At 53.1% G+C, this 24,069-nt stretch overlaps 1 protein-coding gene across 2 annotated transcripts in view; it reads left to right on the plus strand.

Moving 5' to 3' along the window:
- gripap1 (GRIP1 associated protein 1) overlaps positions 1 to 24,069 on the plus strand; it is a 100,122-nt gene that overhangs the window by 42,002 nt on the left and 34,051 nt on the right. Inside the window, exons 11-16 of one of the 2 annotated variants that reach the window (XM_063034673.1) lie at positions 1,287 to 1,318; positions 2,191 to 2,238; positions 3,940 to 4,039; positions 4,891 to 4,968; positions 10,364 to 10,456; positions 16,194 to 16,328. In XM_063034673.1, coding sequence (XP_062890743.1) covers positions 1,287 to 1,318; positions 2,191 to 2,238; positions 3,940 to 4,039; positions 4,891 to 4,968; positions 10,364 to 10,456; positions 16,194 to 16,328 — 486 coding nt within the window. The remainder of the gene's footprint in view (positions 1 to 1,286; positions 1,319 to 2,190; positions 2,239 to 3,939; positions 4,040 to 4,890; positions 4,969 to 10,363; positions 10,457 to 16,193; positions 16,329 to 24,069) is intronic. The other variant, XM_063034674.1, reaches the window with a different exon arrangement.

Consider the following 24,069-nt stretch of genomic DNA (forward strand, 5'->3'; position numbering starts at 1 on the left):
ACAAGGTTACCTGTAAAACTACTTTTTGATAACAGTTTGCGGCTACAAGAATGCTCAATTAAGTAGCAGATTAGGTCCTGGATATAGAATAAAATTGTTCACAAACACAATTTTCTATTACAACAATCATCGTCATGATTATGTGGCATGTCTTGTGATGTGGACAATTACGGTGACCTTTATTGTTCTTGGCAAATTCTACAGATGTGGTTTGCCATTGCGTTCTTCTAGGCAGTGTCTTGACAAGACGGCTGACCCCAGCCATTATCAATACTCTTCAGGGATTGTCTGCCTGGCGTCAGTGGTCACATAACCAGGACTTATGACATGCACCAGCTGCCCCCACAGCTTCACGTGACCCCGATCGGGGAGGCTAATCAGGTGCTACACCTTGCCCAAGGGTGACCTGCAGGCTAGTGGAGGGAAGGAGAGCCTTATACCCTCCCTTGGTAGAGACGTATCTCCACCCTGCCATTCAATGGGTGCACATAATCAGTGAAATTCCTAGAACTCAGGTGTCATCAAAACTTCTTGTCTTTTCTGACCGTGAGACATCGGAGCAGAATGAGTGCATTTTGCCATTCAAGTCTGCTTCTCCATTCTATAATGGCTGACTATTAATCTCGTAGCCCTATTCTCCTGCCTTTTCCGTGAAACCTTTGACTAATCAAGGATCTATCAACCTCCGCTTTAAATACACCCAATGACTTGGCCTCCACAGCCTTCTGTGGCAACAGGTTCCACAGATTCACCAGCTTCTGGCTAAAGAAATTCCTCCTCATCTCTTAATGAACATCTCTGTAGACTGAAGCTGTGCCCTCTGGTCCTAGACTCCCCCGGAGAACTCCATGTCCACTCTACCTATGGCTTTCATGTTCTGTAGTTTTTAATGAGATTCCCCCCACCCCATTCTCTAAACTCCAGTGAGTGCAGGTCCAGAGCCATCAAATCCTCCTCATACATTGGCCCTTCCATTCCTGAGATCATTCTCTGGACCCTCTCCATTGCCAACACATCCTTTCTTAGACAAGGACCCCAAAACTACTCGCAACAATCCAATTGCTGTTCCTTCGACTAGGTGCCAGCTGATCGATTATTGATAACCAAATGCCCCCCTCCCCCCCCCGACAAACTCCACTTAACTGTTCAGCAAGGTGTCCAGGATGGCTGCCCACCATCGTCCTCCGTTACAAAAGCATCCCCCCGCCCCCCCCCCCGGCTTCTCCCTCATCGGAAGTAGGGGGGTTTTCCAGCGTTAGTCTGACACTCGTCCTCTCTGTGCACAGCTCTCGGAAAAGCTGAAGAAGAAGCAGGAGAGGTGAGTCCTTTCCTGAGATCACCAGTTCGGGCTGCAATACGGGTGTTGGGTGGGTCTCGTTCTGTCCTGGGTTGGGGGTGGTCACGACCTCACTTGCTCTGTTAAACCATTCTCATCCTTCTCCCACCTGTTTCCTTTCCAAGGGCAAGAGTTCACTGCCTGACCCTAGGAGAGAACTCTGTATCTGACCCCAGGAGTGTGTGATGGGACAGTGTAGGGGAGTGTCACTCAGTATCTGATCCTGGGAGTGTGTGATGGGACGGTGTGGAGGGAGATTCACTCTGTGTCCGACCCCGGGAGTGTGTGATGGGACGGTGTGGAGGGAGATTCACTCTGTGTCTGACCCCGGGAGTGTGTGATGGGACGGTGTGGAGGGAGCTTCACTCTGTGTCCGACCCCGGGAGTGTGTGATGGGACAGTGTGGAGGGAACTTCAGTCTGTATCTGACCCCAGGAGTGTGTGATGGGACGGTGTGGAGGGAGCTTCACTCTGTGTCTGACCCCGGAAGTGTGTGGAGGGAGATTCACTCTGTGTCTGACCCCGGGAGTGTGTGATGGGACGGTGTGGAGGGAGATTCACTCTGTGTCTGACCCCGCGAGTGTGTGATGGGACGGTGTGGAGGGAGTTTCACTCTGTGTCTGACCCCACGAGTGTGTGATGGGACGGTGTGGAGGGAGCTTCACTCTGTGTCTGACCCCGGCAGTGTGTGATGGGACGGTGTGGAGGGAGCTTCACTCTGTGTCTGACCCTGGGAGTGTGTGATGGGACGGTGTAGGGGGAGTGTCACTCAGTGTCTGACCCCGGGAGTGTGTGACGGGACGGTCCTCTCTTTGTGCTCAGTGCTGATCTTTCACACTCTGCTCTCTACCTAGCTTCCTGCGCCTTCAGACCGAAAAGGAGGCTCTCTACAACGACAGCAGGTACAATAGTTGATAACCGGGACACAGGATGAGGAGACAGAGACAGACACACACCCGGAGGGAGAGAGACAGACAGACACACAGCCAGAGGGAGAGAGAGAGACAGACAACCAGAGAGAAAGCAAGAGAAAGACAGCCAGAGAGAGACAGACAGACAGACAGACACACAGCCAGAGAGAGAGAGAGAGAGAGAGAGAGTGACAGAGAGAGGGAGGGACAGGGACAGACAGACACAGCCAGAGAGTGAGAGAGAGAGATAGATGCAGACTGGGAGAGGGAGACATACTAAGAGAGAGAGGGGGTGCAAGAATCAACAGGGGGGTGAGTGGAGAGAGACAGACAGTGGGACAAATGGAGAGGCAGACAGAGTATGCTCTCTCTCAGCAGTGGTACAGGTCCTGACATTGCTGTTAGATAAGCTGGTGTATGTTCTGCCCCAGGGGCATCAAGCACCCTCGGCAGAGAGTCAGAGTCGAGAGGAATTCCCAGTGTTACTTCAGGTTTCAATCCCAAATGTCAGGGATTCCCTCTCAGCAATAGAGGCAGCCTGGGCCACTGATGTCCTGCTGTGGATCGTATGTTGTTGCTCCAGATTCTCCCGTCTCAGCCCGTTTACCTCACCATTACTTGGCCCTGACTCCACACTAATTCCTCCTGAACTCGGACTCGTTGCCACCCGTTACTTCCCGATCCCGTGGGAGCTACCGTGATGAGGGGTGTGTGAGAAGGGAAAAGGTCTTGGCTAACTGGGAGAGTGCTGGATGGAGACAAAATATCCCCTGGGCCCAGGCTCTGAGAGGGCTGGAACGGTACCACGTGTGTGCAAAAGGGGGAAAGACCATGTGAGTGGGCACGGGAGCCGGGCTCTTTCTTCCTTTTTGCACACACTTACAAGCTTTAACTTCTCAAGCTCACCTCTTTAGACGTCTACAGCACATCCCAGCTCCCTTGTCTATTCACACGATCTTACTTCTCTCGCCCTCTTTCCTCCCCTCTTCCTCCCACCCCTCTTCCTCACACCCCTCCCACCCCTCCCCTCTTCCTCACACCCCTCTTCCCCCCACCCCTTCCTCCCACCCCTCCTCTCTTCCTCACACCCCTCCCCTCTTCCTCACACCCTCCCACCCCTCCCCCTTCCTCCCACCCCTCCTCTCTTCCTCACACCCCTCCCCTCTTCCTCCCACCCCTCCCACCCCTCCCCTCTTCCTCACACCCCTCTTCCCCCACCCCTTCCTCACACCCCTCCCCTCTTCCTCACACCCTCCCACCCCTCCCCCTTCCTCCCACCCCTCCTCTCTTCCTCACACCCCTCCCCTCTTCCTCTCACCCCTCCCACCCCTCCCCTCTTCCTCACACCCCTCTTCCCCCACCCCTTCCTCACACCCCTCCCCTCTTCCTCACACCCTCCCACCCCTCCCCCTTCCTCCCACCCCTCCTCTCTTCCTCACACCCCTCCCCTCTACCTCCCACCCCTCCATTCTTACATCCTTCTTGTCTCCTGTCTCCCCACACCCACCCACCTCCCCACTCACTCCCTTCTTCCCTCTCCCACCTCCCTCCTCCTACCCTCCTTCTCCCCTCTCCCACCCTCCTCCTCCCCTCCCACCCTCTCTCACTCTATCCCCCCACCCTCTCTCCCTCTATCCTCCCCACCCCCTGTCTTCCCCCCCCCCATTCTCCCTGCTGCCCATTTCTCTCCAGGACGAAGATCGATGAGATCCAGCAGAGGAGGGACGAGGAGATGAAGGCTCTGACTGCCCGGAACCAGCGTCTACAGCAAGAAGCCCAGGCAGCCAATCAGGTACAGGGGTAGGGGTGGGGGGGGGCGGGGTACGCGGGCAGCCAATCAGGTACTGATTGTGTATGTGGACAGTGAACCAGGTGCGAGGTTATGCGGGCTGCCAGCCAGCTAAGGGGGCAGTGGGGTGCACCCCTTCATTTTCCCGACTTGTACGGTGATGTGGAGTGCATGGACTTACTTCACCCAGCAAGTGGGGAGTGTCTCGACACACACCTGACTTGTAGAATGGGGGGGGGGGGGTGCGGTAATGTGGCGGATGAGGAGTGCATGGACTAATGAAGGCAAGTGGGGAGTGTCCTGTCATACTTCTGACTTGTAGACAGTGGAGGCGGTGGGTAGGTTTTGGTGTGTTGCAGTGAGTCAGTTACTGCAGGACCCCCACCCTCTGATCTAGCCAGAGTACAGTATTTGAGTGACATTGATCAAGGAGAGATGTTTAAATCTCTCTTTTCAGAGACGATCTCTGACTGGAATTATAGTTGGTGGTTTGCATCCGTCTGTCTTGAAGGACAATGGGTGACGATCATCACAAGCCTGCCCAGAAGGTATGGAGATCCTGAGATGCCCAGTGGTCCAGATCCCCCTCTCAGCCTCATCAGTGTAGTCCAAAGGAAAGATTATGAAGCAGTACTTTTGGCACCAGTTTGGCTGCAGGAGCTGCCTGAACGATGTTCAGTGATGTCCAGCCGCCCCAGGGGCTCCACTTCAAATTTGGTGTCTGGGTTTACTCCCATAGCCTTTGTCTCTCCCAAGGCTGCCCACAAGGCAGTGAGGCTATTTACCCATAGCTGGGGTTCTGGTTCACGAAGAAGTATACTGTTCTTAATTACATGGATCTTCACTTTGTCTAGAGTCTATCAGATCTGAAGGAGCACCTGCAGAAAGTGCAGAAGGAACACGAGGTGGTGGTGCAGGGTGTCCGAGATCAGGTAAGTTGGTGAGGTGTCTGTCAGTGGCCTTGTGTCCCAGCTTCCTTCCCAGCCTCCATGCATCGCTCACTTTCTATGTCCAGCTGAATGGGATTGGTCGGAAAGAGTGCAGATTGGGAAGGGGTGGGGTCCCATTGGGAGTGAATGAGGTGAGGTTTACTGTGAGTTGAGTGGGAAGGGTGGAGTCCCATTGGGAGTGCAGATGTTGGGAGTGAATAGAAAAGGGTGGGGTCTCTTTGGGAATGAAAGTGAATGGGTGAGGTCCACTGTGAGTGAATGAGAAGGAGTCGGGTCCCGATGGCAAGGGGTTGGATCCAGTTGGGATTGTGGATAGTGTGGTTGAGGTGAAGGGGTGGGTCATGATGGGAGTGCGGTCAACGGGACTTAATGGGAAGGGGTCCTGACTGCTCGTGTTCATGGTTCAGTGAATGCATGGCTGCTGGGGGCATTCCTGAGCTGCTGGCTCTGTGCGATGGGGCAGATGTGCTCACCCAGTTGACCCTCCATCTTGCTACATGTTCTGCTCCACAGCAGATCTTCACTTGCTTCATTCTAAACCTCCCCGTTTGAAGCCCAACTTCCTGAGAGTTCAGTCTGCAAGGCAACACTCAGATCTCCCATTCCCACCCTCCCCTTCGTCATCCACACAACATTCACCAGCCCCCCAGAGAGGCATCAGCGGAACAATCGCGCTTTGTCGTTTGGCTGTGTGGATTGTAACGCTGTACAGCAGTGTCCATGTGGCTGTTACTCCTTCCCCTCCCTCATCCTCCATCTCTTCCCCTTCAGCTGCTGCTGCTCCCTCCCTCCGCTTCGCATTTCCTTTCAGAGATCTCTCCCTCTTCCGCAATTCATGGCTGCATAGCAACCCCACCCCAGGGACTGTGTCCGTCCTGCTCAGTCACTCCACCCCAGCACAGGGACTGTGTCCGTCCTGCTCAGCCAATCCACCCCAGCCCAGGGACTGTATCCGTCCTCAGTCAATCCACCCCAGCCCAGGGACTGTATCCGTCCTGCTCAGCCAATCCACCCCAGCCCAGGGACTGTATCCGTCCTCAGCCAATCCACTCCAGCCCAAGGACTGTATCCGTCCTCAGTCACTCCACCCCAGCCCAGGGACTGTGTCCGTCCTCAGTCACTCCACCCCAGCACAGGGACTGTGTCCGTCCTGCTCAGCCAATCCACCCCAGCCCAGGGACTGTATCCGTCCTCAGTCAATCCACCCCAGCCCAGGGACTGTATCCGTCCTGCTCAGCCAATCCACCCCAGCCCAGGGACTGTATCCGTCCTCAGCCAATCCACTCCAGCCCAGGGACTGTATCCGTCCTCAGTCACTCCACCCCAGCCCAGGGACTGTGTCCGTCCTCAGTCACTCCACCCCAGCCCAGGGACTATGTCCGTCCTCAGTCACTCCACCCCAGCACAGGGACTGTATCCGTCCTCAGTCACTCCACCCCAGCCCAGGGACTGTATCCGTCCTGCTCAGCCAATCCACCCCAGCCCAGTGACTGTGTCCATCCTCAGTCACTCCACCCCAGCACAGGGACTGTGTCCATCCTCAGTCACTCCACCCCAGCCCAGGGACTGTGTCCGTCCTCAGTCACTCCACCCCACCCCAAGGACTGTATCTGTCCTGCTCAGCCAATCCACCCCAGCTCAGGGACTGTGTCTGTCCTCAGTCACTCCACCCCAGCCCAGGGACTGTGTCCGTCCTCAGTCACTCCACCCCACCCCAAGGACTGTATCCGTCCTGCTCAGCCAATCCACCCCAGCCCAGGGACTGTGTCTGTCCTCAGTCACTCCACCCCAGCACAGGGACTGTGTCCGTCCTCAGTCACTCCACCCCAGCCCAGGGACTGTATCCGTCCTGCTCAGCCAATCAACCCCAGCCCAGGGACTGTGTCTGTCCTCAGTCACTCCACCCCAGCACAGGGACTGTGTCCGTCCTCAGTCACTCCACCCCAGCCCAGGGACTGTGTCTGTCCTCAGTCACTCCACCCCAGCCCAGGTACTGTGTCTGTCCTCAGTCACTCCACCCCAGCCCAGGGACTGTGTCGGTCCTCAGTCACTCCACCCCAGCCCAGGGACTGTATCCGTCCTGCTCAGCCAATCCACCCCAGCCCAGGTACTGTGTCTGTCCTCAGTCACTCCACCCCAGCCCAGGGACTGTGTCCGTCCTCAGTCACTCCACCCCAGCCCAGGGACTGTGTCTGTCCTCAGTCACTCCACCCCAGCCCAGGTACTGTGTCTGTCCTCAGTCACTCCACCCCAGCCCAGGGACTGTGTCTGTCCTCAGTCACTCCACCCCAGCCCAGGGACTGTATCCGTCCTGCTCAGCCAATCCACCCCAGCCCAGGTACTGTGTCCGTCCTCAGTCACTCCACCCCACCCCAAGGACTGTATCCGTCCTGCTAAGCCAATCCACCCCAGCCCAGGGACTGTGTCTGTCCTCAGTCATTCCACCCCAGCCCAGGGACTGTGTCCGTCCTCAGTCACTCCACCCCAGCCCAGGGACTGTGTCTGTCCTCAGTCACTCCACCCCAGCCCAGGGACTGTATCCGTCCTGCTCAGCCAATCCACCCCAGCCCAGGGACTGTATCCGTCCTGCTCAGCCAATCCACCCCAGCCCAGGGACTGTGTCCGTCCTGCTCAGCCAATCCACCCCAGCCCAGGGACTGTGTCCGTCCTGCTCAGCCAATCCACCCCAGCCCAGGGACTGCGTCCGTCCTCAGTCACTTCACCCCAGCCCAGGGACTGTGTCCGTCCTGCTCAGCCAATCCACCCCAGCCCAGGGACTGTGTCTGTCCTCAGTCACTCCAACCCAGCCCAGGGACTGTGTCTGTCCTCAGTCACTCCACCCCAGCACAGGGACTGTGTCCGTCCTCAGTCACTCCACCCCAGCACAGGGACTGTGTCCATCCTCAGTCACTCCACCCCACCCCAAGGACTGTATCCGTCCTGCTCAGCCAATCCACCCCAGCCCAGGGACTGTGTCTGTCCTCAGTCACTCCACCCCAGCCCAGGGACTGTGTCCGTCCTCAGCCACTCCACCCCAGCACAGGGACTGTGTCCATCCTCAGTCACTCCACCCCAGCCCAGGGACTGTGTCCGTCCTCAGTCACTCCACCCCACCCCAAGGACTGTATCCGTCCTGCTCAGCCAATCCACCCCAGCCCAGGGACTGTGTCTGTCCTCAGTCACTCCACCCCAGCCCAGGGACTGTGTCCGTCCTCAGTCACTCCACCCCACCCCAAGGACTGTATCCGTCCTGCTCAGCCAATCCACCCCAGCCCAGGGACTGTGTCTGTCCTCAGTCACTCCACCCCAGCCCAGGGACTGTGTCCGTCCTCAGTCACTCCACCCCAGCCCAGGGACTGTGTCTGTCCTCAGTCACTCCACCCCAGCCCAGGGACTGTATCCGTCCTGCTCAGCCAATCCACCCCAGCCCAGGTACTGTGTCTGTCCTCAGTCACTCCACCCCAGCACAGGGACTGTGTCCGTCCTCAGTCACTCCACCCCAGCCCAGGGACTGTGTCTGTCCTCAGTCACTCCACCCCAGCCCAGGGACTGTATCCGTCCTGCTCAGCCAATCCACCCCAGCCCAGGGACTGTGTCCGTCCTGCTCAGCCAATCCACCCCAGCCCAGGGACTGTGTCCGTCCTCAGTCACTTCACCCCAGCCCAGGGACTGTGTCCGTCCTGCTCAGCCAATCCACCCCAGCCCAGGGACTGTGTCTGTCCTCAGTCACTCCAACCCAGCCCAGGGACTGTGTCTGTCCTCAGTCACTCCACCCCAGCACAGGGACTGTGTCTGTCCTCAGTCACTCCACCCCAGCACAGGGACTGTGTCCGTCCTCAGTCACTCCAGCCCAGCACAGGGACTGTGTCCGTCCTCAGTCACTCCAACCCACCCCAAGGACTGTATCCGTCCTGCTCAGCCAATCCACCCCAGCCCAGGGACTGTGTCTGTCCTCAGTCACTCCACCCCAGCCCAGGGACTGTGTCCGTCCTCAGCCACTCCACCCCAGCACAGGGACTGTGTCCGTCCTCAGTCACTCCACCCCAGCCCAGGGACTGTGTCCGTCCTCAGTCACTCCACCCCACCCCAAGGACTGTATCCGTCCTGCTCAGCCAATCCACCCCAGCCCAGGGACTGTGTCTGTCTTCAGTCACTCCACCCCAGCCCAGGGACTGTGTCCGTCCTCAGTCACTCCACCCCAGCCCAGGGACTGTATCCGTCCTGCTCAGCCAATCCACCCCAGCCCAGGGACTGTGTCTGTCCTCAGTCACTCCACCCCAGCCCAGGGACTGTGTCCGTCCTCAGTCACTCCACCCCAGCACAGGGACTGTGTCTGTCCTCAGTCAATCCACCCCAGCCCAGGGACTGTGTTCTGTCCCACACTGTCAATCCACCACCACGCCCCCCCATCCTTGAGGTCTGTGTGTTTCACACTCTAACTCCCCCACCCATCATCCCTGAGGATTCTCCCCCGCCGAGGTCTCCTTGCTTACACACATTTCTCACCTCCCCACAAGAATCTATCTCTGTGCTTCTGTTCTCCCCATCCCCTGCACTCTGGTCAGTGCCTACCCAATGCAGTGTCCATTCACCCCACAACATCCCCTGTCTGCAATCTGTCTTCCACTCTGTACTGTTTGGTGTCTGCTTCCCCTGTTCTGTCCTGGATGTCTTTGTGTAACTGGGCTGTTTGAATAAATCATCTCTCTCTCTCTCTCCTTCCCTCTTATAATCTCTCTCCCCTCTCTCGGACCCCTCTCTCCCCTCTCTCGAACCCCTCTCTCCCTGATCTCCCCTCTCTCTCCCCTCTCCCAAACCCCCCTCTCTCCCCTCCACCGAACCCCCCCTCTCTCCCTCCCCCTCTCTCCCTCCCCCTCTCTCCCTCCCCCTCTCTCCCTCCCCCTCTCTCCCTCCCCCTCTCTCCCTCCCCCCTCTCTCCCTCCCCCCTCTCTCCCTCCCCCTCTCTCCCTCCCCCTCTCTCCCTCCCCCTCTCTCCCTCCCCCTCTCTCCCTCCCCCTCTCTCCCTCCCCCTCTCTCCCTCCCCCTCTCTCCCCTCCCCCCTCTCTCCTCCCCCCTCTCTCCCCCCTCTCTCCCTCCCCCTCTCTCCCTCCCCCTCTCTCCCTCCCCCCTCTCCCTCCCCCCTCTCCCTCCCCCCTCTCCCTCCCCCTCTCCCCCTCTCTCCCCCTCTCTCTCCCCCCTCTCTCTCCCCCCTCTCCCTCCCCCCTCCCTCTCTCCCCCCTCCCTCTCTCCCCCCTCCCTCTCTCTCCTCTCTCTCTCTCTCCTCTTTCTTCCCCCCCCTCCCCTCTTTCTTCCCCCCCCTCCCCTCTCTCCCGTTTCCCCCCCCCGCCCTGGTGCGGCCACGCTGCTGTGACCACAGATGGAGTGTCAGAGCGCAGAGTGTCAGGAGCAGGTGGAGAGCGTGCTATCTGAGAACGATGCTCTCCGCACCGGCCTAGCTGCACTCGAGCAGGTACCAGCGCCACAGCGTCAAAGCGGGGTGGAGGCTCGCCGAGGTCGCGTGATCACCATCGCCACTCAGGGTGGTGGTCAGCTTTGAGGTGCCGGAGGGAGGGGGATCTCGCAGCAACCAGGCCCGTCTCCCTCTCTGTTCCCGGCGCTGAGTTCCCCACCGCCCCCACCTTGTTTCTGTGTCCTCCCCTCCCCATTTATATCAGCACCAGTGTGGGGGCTGCTCGGCCCGTTCTTCCTGTGCTCGCCCTAGAGAAAGCGACCTGATTGGTCCATTTGTGCATCGAGCAGTACGTTTCAGTGTCTGCTGCTGCACCGCACCCTGTCCGCTCCTAAACCCGGGAGGGGCAAGGGAGTAAGCTCCGCCAGCCGCTCGGAGTTGGATATCTATTGAACTCCCTCCTTCCCCACACGGACTGCAGCGGTTCATTGGAACATAAGAGCCAGGAGCAGGTGTTGGCAATTGGCCTGTTGAGTCTGCTCTGCCATGTAATTAGATCAAGGGTGTTCTGGCTGTGATCACCCGCCTGCTTTTCCTCCGGATCCCAGTGCAACCATCTAACTAACTGTGTTTTAAATAGATTTAATGAGGTAACCGCTACTGGTTCCCTGGGAAGAGGTTTCCACACCGTCACTACTCTGGGGAAAGTGGTTTCTCTTTATCTCTGTCCCACTGGAATCTGAGGCTGAGTTCCCTACAGTATGCCCCCCACCCCACCCCGCCGCCCCCGATCAAAGCAGAACCTAAATTTTGAGTTGGTGGGTGGGGAGGGGGTGAATTATTCTGCTTTGTTTTTGAAAGCTGGAGTCACAGACCACATTTCTGTGCTGTGTGTCTCTTCTGCAGGATGGTGAAGGCATCCTGTGAGGGAGCATCCAGAATTAGGCCATCTGAGCTGGTTTATTGTCCCTCTTAACCCCCCCTCTCCTGCCTCTCCCTGTAGCCTTTGACTAATCAAGAATCTATCAACCTCCAGTTTAAAAATACCCAGAGACCTGGCTTCCACAGCCATCCATGCAACAAATTCTACAGGTTCTCCACTCTCCTGCTAAAGAAATCCCTTCCTATCACGGTTCTTAAAGAATGCCCCTCTATTCTGAGGCTATGTCCTTTGGTCTTGGACTCTCCCACCAAGGAAACTTTCTCTCCACATCCACTGTTTAAGGCCTTTCAACATTCAATAGGTTATATTCAAGTCACTCCTCATTCTTCTGAATTCCAGTGAATACAGGCCCAGAGCCATCAAACTCTCTTCAAATGACAAGCCATTTAATTCTGAAATCATTTTTGTGAATCTCCTTTGAATCCTTTCCATCTTTTCTAAGATAAGGGACCCAAAACTGCTCACAATTCTCCAGTGAGGCCTCACCAGTGCTTTATAAAGTCTTAGCATTACATCCTTGTTTTTATATTCTAGTCCTTTTGAAATGAATGCTAATGTTGCATTTGCCTTCCTCACCACAGACTCAAATTGCAAATTAACCTTTAGGGAATCCTGCACAAGGACTCCGAAGTCCCTTTGCGCCTCAGTTTTTGTATTTTCTGTCCATTTAGAAAATAGTGAACCATTCGTTTCCTCTCCCAAAGTGCAAGACTGTACATGTCCTGACAGTGTCGTTCATCTGCCACTTCTGAGCTGCGTATATTTCAATGTGAGAAGTATCGTAGGAAAGGTGGACATTGGTGCTGAAGATGAGGTAGCTGGTTTACAAACCGAGGCAATGTGTAGTGAGGAGAGGCTGTTGATGGGGTAAAATTCCAGTCAACAGGGTGAGTTGCAGTGTAGAAAGCAGACGAAATCGAAAAGGGCAAACACAGGACTGAAGGTGTTATGTTTGAATGCACACAGTATAGGGAATAAGGTAGCTGAACTTGTAGCACAGTTGCAGATTGCCAGGTGTGATGGTGTAGGCATCACGGAATCATGGCTGGAAGAAGATTATAGCTGGGAGCTTAATGTCCAAGGATGCACATTGCATCGAAGGAGAGGCAGGAAGGCAGAAGGCGCACTGTTGCTCTGTTGGTAAAAAATGAAATCAAATCATTAAAAAGAGGTGACATAGGGTCAAAAGGTGTGGAAACTTTGTGGATAGAGCTAAGGAACTGCAAGGGTAAAAAGACCCTGATGGGAGTTGTATACAGACCCCCAGACGGTAGTAAGGATATGGCCTACAAAGTAGAATTGGAGATAGAAAATGCATGCAAAGGGACAATATTACATTAGTTATGGGGGATTTCAATATGCAGGTAGATTGGGAAAACCCAGGTTGGTATTGGATTCCAGAGGAGGAATTTCTAGAATGCCTACTTTTTAGAGCCCACTCGGGAATCAGCTTTTCTGGATTGGGTGTTGTGCAATTAGCCAGAATTGATTAAGGTAAAAGAACCCGTAGGGTAAAGTGATCGTGATATGATTCAATTCACCCTGAAATGCAAGGAGAAGCTAAAGTCAGATATCAGTATTACAGTGGAGCAAAGGAAATTACAGAGGCATGAGAGAGGAGTTGACCAGAAGTGATTGGAAAAGAGCACTGGCAGGGATGGCGGCAGAGCAGTAATGGCAGGAATTTCTGGAAGCAATTCAGAAGGCACAGAATATATATACATCCCAAAGAGGAAGTAGTATTCTCAAGGAAAGATGGCTTAATTGTGGCTAACAAGAGAAGTCAAAACCAGCCTAGAAGTCAGAGAGATGGCATATGATAGAGCAAAGGTTACTGGAAAGTTGGAGAATCAGGAAACTTTTAAATAGCAACAGAAGGCAACTAAAAAAGTCATTAAGAAGGTAGAGACGGAATATGAAAGTAAGCTAGCCCGTAATGTTAAAAAAGATACCAAAAGTTTCTTCAGAGTGGTGAGTGTGAATATTGGTCCACTGGAAAGAGATGCTGGGGAGGTAGAAATGGGGGAACAAGGAAATGGTGAGTGAACTGAATAAGCGTTTTGCATCTGTCTTCACTGTGGAAGAGACTATCAGTATGGTGGAAGTTCCAGGTGTCAGGGGTCATGAGTGTGTGAAGTCACCATATACAGAGAGCAGGATCTTGGGAAACTGAAAAGTCTGAAAGGTAGATATATCACCTGGACCAAATGGACTACACCCCAACATTCTAAAGGAGGTGGCTGATGAGATTGTGGAGGTATTAGTAACGATCTTTCAAGAATCACTAGATTCTTCAAGGGAAAATCTTGCCTGACAAATCTGCTGGAATTCTTTGAAGAACCAACAAGCAGAATAGACAGAGGAGAATTGGTTGATGTTGTGTACTTGGAATTTCAAAAGACCTTTGACAAGGTGCCACACATGAGGCTGCTTGATCAGCTCTGAGCCCATCGTATTACAGGAAAGATCCTAGCATGGATAAAGCAGTAGCTGACTGGCAGGAGTCAGTCAGTCAGTCAGTGGGTGCCGTCCCGAATCCGGAGTTGGCGGCTATGCACCTCCATCTTCTTCGATCTTGCGACAGCACCGAGTACAGCCTCTCCTCCAGCTTGTTCTCGCTGGCCACCTTGGCACCGCTGCCTCCGCCGAACTCAAGCTTGTCCCTTCCTTACACAGAGGCCTTGGGCAGGTCAGGCACATGGTGCAGCGCCCAAGTTCATGATATCTCTTCTAACTAGGTGCATAGCATACGATTTATGGATGCGTGGTGAGGCTTTAATCTCTTCCACGGAAGATGGCCATTGGCTCACAAGGAGCTCATCTGCCCTTTGTCAGGCCTTGTTTTTTCAGTCCTGCTGGGTGTCCTCACACCCTCCTCACCAGACTAAATCCGGTGGGGGAGCCGGCCCAAGTCGCCGACCACTCGACCATGGCCCCCGGCCGAGCGCCAGCCGCCCACCCCCGACCAAATCTCTCCGAGCGGCCAGCATCCGACCGAAAATCATGGTCGAGCGGCCGGCAACCAAACCGGCAGGAGACAAAATGGGAATAAAAGGAGCCTTTTCTGGCTGGCTGCCAGTGACTAGTGGTGTTTCACGGGGGTCTGTGTGGTAGACCGATTCTTTTTGTTAACTGTCAATGATTTGGATGATGGAATTGCTGGCTTTGTTGCAAAATTTGCAGACGATATGAAGGTAGGTGGAAAGGCAGGTGACCTTGAGGAAGTAGACCTCTCTCATTAACGAGGCATTTTCACCCACAGAACTGCTGCTTACTGGATGTTTGTTTGTTTTTCACATCATTCTCTGTAAACTTTAGAGACTGTTGTGCGTGAAAATCCCAAGAGATCAGTTCCTGAAATACTCAAACCACCCTGCTTGATACCAACAATCATTTGACAGTCAAAGTCTGATGTTTGGTCTAAACAACTGAACCTCTTGACCATGTCAACATGCTTTTATGCTTTGAGTTGCTGCCACATGATTGGCTGATTAGATATTTTCATTAACAAACAAGTGTACCTAATAAAATGGCCAGTGAGTATACAACCAGCCATTCTGGGGAGAACATACCTCTGCTCTTAGCTGGGAATTAATACTGCATCTTTCATTGGGGAGAAGATACTTATTGACAAACTCTCCTGCCCTCTCCCCACACTTTTGCTCTGAGCTCAGGCAGAAATATCAGTATTTCACAACTTTCTCCCTCTCCAAATGCCTTGCTGACTTCTTGCTGTCTCCATTAGTACCAACTTCTGATTGTCTGCAGTGTGGTGCATTTAGAACATTCACACATATTGCCGTCCTCATTGGCTCTCTCTATTCTTTGAGTGTAGGCGCAGAGTAAAACTCCCTTATCACACATTTCCAGGGTGTAGTTAGACACAATGCAACTAAGCCTACTGTACTTTGCTGGTCAGGCCCCTCTCATACTCTGTTAGAGTATTCACTACCCTCATTGCTCTCCAACTAAAGCTCTCTCTGCAACAGGGGTCCCAACCTGGGATACATGGACCCCTCGGTTAATTGTAAGGCCCCATGGCATAAAACAGTTTGGGAACCTCTGCTCTGCCCTGTCTCACCATGCATTCTAAGGGCCCCTGGTGTCACCCTTATCAGCCCCCTCTCTCACATATGTACAGTATCTACTACACTCCCCTCAGTGACCCTGCCTGATCCTCAGAGGTGGTTTTGCCATGAACAAACCAGTTTCTTTTAAAGTATTCCTTCTAAGCAAATGTTTTAATACTGGTTTCCATCTTGGGAACAGCCTGGTGGAGTCCCAGTCTTGCCTGAAGCATCATCACCGGGAGCCACAAAGCAGGTGGTGAACAATATGTAATCCCCTTCATGCTGACAATGCAGCAGGAGACTTGCTCTGCATTGAACCTAACAGGCAGTGTAGAGGGAGCTTCACTCTGTGTCTGACCCCTGGAGTGTGTGATGGGATGGTGTGGAGGGAGCTTCACTCTGTGTCTGACCCCGGGAGTGTGTGATGGGACAGTGTGGAGGGAGATTCATTCTGTGTCTGACCCGGGAGTGTGTGATGGGACGGTGTGGAGGGAGTTTCGCTCTATGTCTGACCCTGGGAGTGTGTGATGGGACAGTGTGGAGGGAGCTTCACTCTGTGTCTGACCCTGGGAGTGTGTGATGAGACAGTGTGGAGAGAGCTTCACTCTGTGCCTGACCCCGGGAGTGTGTGATGAGACAGTGTGGAGGGAATTCAGTCTGTGCCTGACTCTGGGAGTGTGTGATGGACAGAGTGGAGAGAGCTTCGCTTTGTAACTGACCCTGGGAGTATGCAATGGGACAGCTCAGTTCCTGTGCCTGACTGCTGTTACTTCTTCCGGAACAGATCCAGACAGCTAAGACACAGGAGGTGAACCAGTTGCGGGACCAGGTAACGTCGCTGACCCTTGACATCCAACAGCGACAGGGCGAGGTGGAAGGACTTGTGGCCGAGCGGGACGACCTCAACAGCCAGCTGCAGGTGAGGTCCAGTGTGGAGCTGCTCCCCCAAGGCTGCCTGCTTCTACCAGGTGTTCAGCCGGTTCAAGAAGTTTGGGGTTATTGTCTTTACTATTTTCTGCAGACCTTTACTTGCAGCTCTGAAACTCTGGTCAGATCACACTTGGAGTATTGTGTTCAGTTCTGGTCGCCTCATTATAGGGAGGACGTGGAAGCTTTAGAGCTGCTGTAGAGGAGATTCACTAGGATGCTGCCTGGACTAGAGAACTTCTCTTTTGAGGATAAGTTGAGCGAGCTAGGGCTTTTCTCCTCGAGCGAAGCAGGATAAGAGCCAACTTGATAGAGGTGCATGAGATTTTAAGAGTCATAGATCGAGTGATCAGCGAGAGACTTTTGTCCCGGAGCTGCAATGGCTAATAGGAGGCAGTGCGACTTTAAGGTGATTGGAGGAAAGTGTGTGGGAGTGGGGGGTGTCAGATGCAAGGTTTTTACACGGAAAGTGGTAAGCGTTTGGGCGCATTGCCAGAGGTGGTGGTAGAGGCAGATACATTGGGAACAATTAAGAAACTCTTAGATAGGTACATGAAAATTAGAGGGCTACATTGGAGGGAAGGGTTAGATTGATCATAGAGTGGCTTAAAAGGTTGGCACAGCATTGTGGGCTAGAGAATCTGTATTGGTCTGTAATGTTTTATGTCTATGGTCACCTTAAGATTATGTCCTCTCCTATTAGTCTTTTCTGCCCTGGGAAAAGTCTTGGGCTTTCCACTTGATCTATGTGTCTTGTCATCTTGTACATCTCTCATCATCCTTCACTCCAAAGGGAAAAGCCCAAGCTCGCTCAACTCTCCAACGTAACGGCGTGCTCCCTAATCCTGATATATCTGCTCTGCACCTCCTCTAATTGAGACAGATACATTAGGAACATTTAAGACACTCTTAGATGGGCACATGGGTGAAAGGAAAAACAGATGGCTATGTTTGTGGGTTCGATTGATCTCAGACTAGGTTAAAAGGGCAGCACAACAACATAGTGCTATTGTGCACCAACAGGGTGCTGTACTGCTGTCTCTGTACTGTGCTGCAATGTTTGGCCAGTGGCAAGTTCCAAAAGCTGAATTTCCCAGTGGCCAAACATTCTAATTCCCATTCCCACATGATGGTCCATGGCCTCCTCTTGTGCCACAATGAGGCCATCCTCAGGGTGGTGGAGCAACACTTTTTATTCCGTCTGGGTAGCCTCCAACTTGATGGCATGAATATTTATCTCCCCTTCCAGAAGAAAAAATCCTTCCCCCTTCCTCCTCCTATTCCCTACCCTGACCCCTTACCTCTTCTCAACTGCCTATCACCTCCCCCTAGTGCTTCCCCTCTCTTTCTCCTATGGTCCACTCTCCTCTCCTGTCAGATTCCTTCCTGTCCAGCCCTTGAGCTTTCCCACCCACCTGGCTTCATTTATCACCTAGCTTTCCTCCTTCCCCTCGCCCACCTTTTTATTCCGACGTCTTCCCCTATCTTTTCCAGTCCTGATGAAGGGTCTCGGCCCAGAACGTTTATTCATTCATTTCCATAGATGCTGCCTCCGGCATTTTGTGTGTGTTTCTCTGGATTATCAGCATCTGCAGAATTTCTCATGTCTATGTCGTCGTCATATGCTCACATACCCAGGGTATTTGTATAAATGCCATGAAAAGCTCAAAGATTAGCTCTATTTGTCACAGGTACATTGAAAATATCCAGTGAAATGTGTTTGTATTAACGACCCACACTTTCCGGTGATGTGCTGGGGCAGCCTCCAAGTGTTGCCAACGTAGCATGCCCACAATTCACTGACCCTAACCCATTCGTCTTTAGAATGTCAGAGGAAACCCACAGATGGCTGTAGAGACCAAGGATGATAGACTTAATTAGTAAAGGTGTCAAAGGTTATGGGGAGAAGGCTGGAGAATGGTGTTGAGACGGATAATAAATCAGCCATGATGAAATAGCAGAGCAGACTCAATGGACCGAATGGCCTAATTCTACTCCTATGGTCTAACTTCCAAAGCAAATTTAGGGAAACGCACATGCCCTGACATTGAAGCTGGCTTGGCTTTGGGGAAGGAACCAACCGAAATGACCTAGGATTAGTATCCGGGGGAGCATCTGGGAAGCAGCAATCACAAGGTAAACTTCAGACTAGAAGAATAAATAGTCAGGTTCAAGGCAAGCATAAACAATTGGAGAAAGGCCAGGTTTAATAGAATATGAATTGACATGTCTCGGCAAAGTGGGAATCGAAACCTCGCAGACAAACCTCTAATAGGTTAATGGAAACTTATCAGAGTTGAAACGATGCTTCAGCGAAATTTTGTCGTTCGTAAGGACGGCTTGGTAATACAGCAGTTAGTGTTGATGCCTCAGCTTCAGTGACCTTGCCCACTGCAGCAGTGTTTTCTTGTGTGTGAGTTTGTGTGTGTGAGGGAGAGAGTGAGTCACATACTCCCCATGACTGTGTGGAAAATCCGTGACTGTATGTGTGTTCTGAGACATACTCCCTGCAATTCAGTGTGTGTGTGCGCTACAATTTCCACCCACATCCAAAGACATGGTGGTCATTAATGGCTGCATGGTGTCTCCGCGGTGCAAGATGATTAGAGACCAACTGGAAAATGTACTCCTAGAAGTGAGGACTGCACAGTATGAAACATAACAGCAGAACTAGTTAATTCAGCCCATTGAGTCAGCTTCATTCTCCATCATGCCTTCTCCCTGTAGCCTTTGATGAAGATGGCAGAGTTTATCATCGAAACGTTGGTTATAATTGATATCTGTACCTGGCTGGAAGCCCAAGAAGAGTTTATTCATTTGACACCGTGACTAATCAAGAACTTAACCTCTGCTTTAAATACACCCAACGACCTGGCCTCCACACAAATTCCACAGATTCACTGCCCTCTGGCTAAAGAAATTCCTCCACATCTCCGTTCTAAATGGACTTCCCTCTATTCTCAGGCTGCACCCTTTGGTCCTAGACTCTCCCACTGTAGGAAACACCCTCTCCAAGTCCACTCTATCTCGGCCTTTCAACATTCAATGGGTTTCAATGAGATCCAGCCCCTCCTCACTCATCTAAACAGCAGTGAGTAGTCATAGAAAGAGATAGTATGGAAATGGGCCCTTCAACACCGATTAATCCACCCACTTGTAATACCAATATAACCCCAACCCATCTCATTCTCCCTCACACGAACTCTGGGCTGGGGAGTTTACGGCAGTCAATTAATCCCCCAACCCCACAGGTCATTGGGATGTGGGAGGAAACTGGAGCACCCAGAAAATCACATACTGGCACAGGGAGAACACGTGCACAACATACACACAGTGCCAGGATTCCTCATGTGTACTGTCCTTTCCCTGGGAATCAGTGTATGCAGTGACTTGTGAGTGCCTCTAGGTGGGGATGCCGAGCAGAGAGACAGATTAAGGAACTGCAGTAATAGTGATACACACATACACACACACACACACACAAAATGCTGGAGAAACTCACAAGATCAGGCAGCCATCCATGGAGCTGAATAAACAGTTGACGTTTCCGGCTGAGACCCTGCCTCAGGACAAGAAAGAAAGGGGGAAGACTCCAGAATTTAAATGTGGAGGAATGGGAAGGAAGACAAGCTAAAAAGTGATAGGTGTGTGGGAAAGGTAAAGAGATGGAGAAGAAGGAGTCGGATCGCAGAAGAGAGTGGACCACAGCAGAAAGGGAAAGAGGAGGGGACCTAGGGGGAGGTGAACAGAAGAGTTAACAGACCAGAGTGGGCAAGAGAACAAGAGAAAAGGGGGAGGTGAAAACTTTTCATCTGGAAAAGAAATCAATGTTCATACCAACAGGATGGAGGCTTCTCCACTCTTACAGACCTGTCCCCACCAGTACCGTACCCCAATGTTATATATTGATGGTCCTGTCCCACCGGTACCGTACCCCGGTGTTACACAGTGACAGACCCGTCCCCACCAGTACCGTACCCCGGTGTTACACAGTGACAGACCCGTCCCCACTGGTACCGTACCCCGCTGTTATACGGTGGCAGACCGGTCCCCACTGTTACTGTACCCCGGTGTTACACAGTGACAGAACCGATTCCACTGGTACTGTACCCCAGTATCGTACAATGACAGACCTGATTAAGTTCAGCAAGTTCTGGTTTTGATTTTGTGGTTTGAATTTGACTGCCAAACCGCCTTAATTTCCCCTTTACCTGCTACATTATTTAGAGTGCCATCGAGTGGGTAATATCACCATTGCGGTACAATTTCAGGGTTAAAGCAAGGTTAGACATTCCCATTAATATTAAATGCTCAAAATTGATTTTTTTTTGTGCTTCCTCTGGCTTCAATGAATGGAGTGGGCTATTTGTTGGCTGACCACTGTGCTGACAATGAATTTTACTCTGTCCTCTCACCGGCCGACCACGATGCTGATGATGACTTTTACACCGGCCGATCACCGTTCTTCACCCGATCCATTCCCCGGCTGACAGTGATGCTGACGATGACCCTTACCCTATCTTTTTGCCAGCCACGGTTGTGCTGATGTAGACCTTTAGACTCATTATGCCAGCCGACCGCGATGCTGAAGATGACATTCAGCCCCACTTTGCGCTGGCCGACTGCTGTGCTGATCCTGACCTTTACGCTGTCCTTTTGGTGTCTGACCGCCGTGCTAACAATGAGCTTTACCCTATCCTTTCACCCGCCAAGGCCATGCTGAGGATATCCTTTATACGATCCTTTCATCGGCTGACTGCTGTACTGGCGATGACCTTTACCCTCACCCCAAAGATACTGTATCCCGGCGTTATACAGTGACAGACCCGTCCCCACCGGTACCATACCCCGGTGTTATACAGTGACAGACCCGTCCCCACCGGTACCGTACCCCGGTGTTATACAGTGACAGACCTGCCCCCACCGGTACCATACCCCGGTGTTGTACAGTGACAGATCCGTCCCCACCGGTACCGTACCCTGGTGTTATACAGTGACAGACCCGTCCCCACGGGTACTGTAGCCTGGTGTTATACAGTGACAGACTCGTCCCCACCGGTACCGTACCCCGGTGTTACACAGTGACAGACCCGTCCCCACCGGTACCGTACCCTGGTGTTATACAGTGACAGACCCGTCCCCACTGGTACCGTACCCCGGTGTTACACAGTGACAGACCCGTCCCCACCGGTACCGTACCCCGGTGTTATACAGTGACAGATCCGTCCCCACCGGTACCGTACCCTGGTGTTATACAGTGACAGACTCGTCCCCACTGGTACCGTAGCCTGGTGTTATACACTGACAGACCCGTCCCCACTGGTACTGGTGGGGATGGGTCTGTCACTGTATAACACTGGGGTACGGATTTGTCACTGTGTAATGCTGTGGTGACGTACCGGTGGGGACAAGGCAGTCAGTGTATAACACCAGGGTTGGGTACCGAGATCTTGGAAGCACAATGTAGCACAGATGTACTGAGTCATTTTTTTTTCCCTGGAGACCCAAAACCTGGCCACCTGTATATCACACTAACTAGCCTCCCCATCTGCTCGCTAGCCAATAAGCCACTTGGTTTGTTTCCACAGTACTGACTGTATACTGCAAAGTCCCAGCATTACCGGGCTGATTTGGCCAACGTGAGAAATAATTTGTGCCAAGGCTTAATGTTTCATGGACTGTATATTTCTGGTGTAATGGAATGATCCAAGAGACCTTCTGCCTTCCCTGTATCTTCCTGTTATAAATATTTCATTCACTGCTGTTCAATATTTCATGTTGCCCTCAGCATTATCACTGCTTCAGGCATCTTACCCCGCAGGTGAATGGACAGGGACGTCTTGACACTGTCTGTTTGCCCTGGTGTTGAGCTGGAGCTGCCATACTGAGGACAACTGTCTGTTCTTTACAACCTCTCTTGTTCGGCTTGTCCACCACCACTCAGTGTCACCCACATCCAAGATAGCTTTTCTTCTCTTTTTCACTCCTTATGCTTCACACTCTCTCCACTCACCTACTCACCCTCCCCTATCCTTCCCTTTGTCTCTATTCCACTCTTCTCTCCCCGCTCCCCCCTCCCCTTCCCCATCTGGAGAGGGTACGGGACAGAAACTGTGTTCGGTAAAGACATCGGGACTGGAGTGGGTAACGACACCGGGACTGGAGAGGGTACGGGAAAGATACTGTGTTTGGTCACGGGACCAGGACTGGAGAGGGTACGGGACAGAAACTGTGTTCGGTCACGGGACCGGGACTGGAGAGGGTACAGGACAAATACTGTGTTCGGTATGGGACCGGAACTGGAGAGGGTACGGGACAGATACTGTGTTCGGTAAAGACATCGGGACTGGAGTGGGTAAAGACACCGGGACTGGAGAGGGTACGGGACAGATACTGTGTTCGGTCACGGGACTGGGACTGGAGAGGGTACGGGACAGATACTGTGTTCGGTACGGGACCGGAACTGAAGAGGGTATGGGAAAGATACTGTGTTTGGTCACGGGACCAGGACTGGAGAGGGTAGTGGACAGATACTGTGTTCGGTAAAGACATCGGGACTGCAGAGGGTACGGGACAGATACTGTGTTCGGTAACGGGACCGAGACTGGAGAGGGTACGGGACAGAAACTGTTCGGTAAAGACATCGGGACTGGAGTGGGTAACGACACCGGGACTGGAGAGGGTACGGGACAGATACTGTGTTCGGTAACGGTAACGGGACCGGGACTGGAGAGGGTGCAGGACAGATACTGTGTTCGGTAACGACACCGGAACTGGAGTGGGTAACGGGCCAGATACTGTGTTCGGTAACGGGATCGGAACTGGAGAGGATATGGGACAGATACTGTGTTCGGTAAAGACATCGGGACTGGAGTGGGTAACGGGACAGATACTGTGTTCGGTAACGGGACCGGAACTGGAGAGGGTATGGGACAGATACTGTGTTCGGTAATGGGACCGGGACTGGAGAGGGTACGGGACAGATACTGTCTTCGGTCACGGGACTGGGACTGGAGAGGGTACGGGACAGATACTGTGTTCGGTACGGGACCGGAACTGAAGAGGGTATGGGAAAGATACTGTGTTTGGTCACGGGACCAAGACTGGAGAGGGTAGTGGACAGATACTGTGTTCGGTAAAGACATCGGGACTGGAGAGGGTACGGGACAGATACTGTGTTCGGGACCGGGACTGGAGAGGGTATGGGACAGATACTGTGTTCAGTCAAGGGACCGGGTCAGGAGAGGTTACGGGACAGATACTGTCCTCGGTAACGGGACCGGGACTGGAGAGGGTACGGGACAGAAACTGTGTTCGGTAAAGACATCGGGACTGGAGTGGGTAACGACACCGGGACTGGAGAGGGTACGGGACAGATACTGTGTTCGGTAACGGTAACGGGACCGGGACTGGAGAGGGTGCAGGACAGATACTGTGTTCGGTCACGGGACCGGGACTGGAGTGGGTAACGGGACAGATACTGTGTTCGGTAACGGGACCGGAACTGGAGAGGGTATGGGACAGATACTGTGTTCAGTAATGGGACCGGGACTGGAGAGGGTACGGGACAGATACTGTCTTCGGTCACGGGACCGGGACAAGAGAGGGTACGGGACAGATACTGTGTTCGGTAACGGGACCGGGACTGGAGAGGGTACTGGACCAATACTGTGTTCGGTAAAGACACCGGGACAGGAGAGGGTACGGGACAGATACTGTGTTCGGTGATGACA

This window comes from Mobula hypostoma, chromosome 28, assembly GCF_963921235.1.
Source record: "Mobula hypostoma chromosome 28, sMobHyp1.1, whole genome shotgun sequence".
Taxonomy (NCBI): Eukaryota; Metazoa; Chordata; class Chondrichthyes; order Myliobatiformes; family Myliobatidae; genus Mobula; species Mobula hypostoma.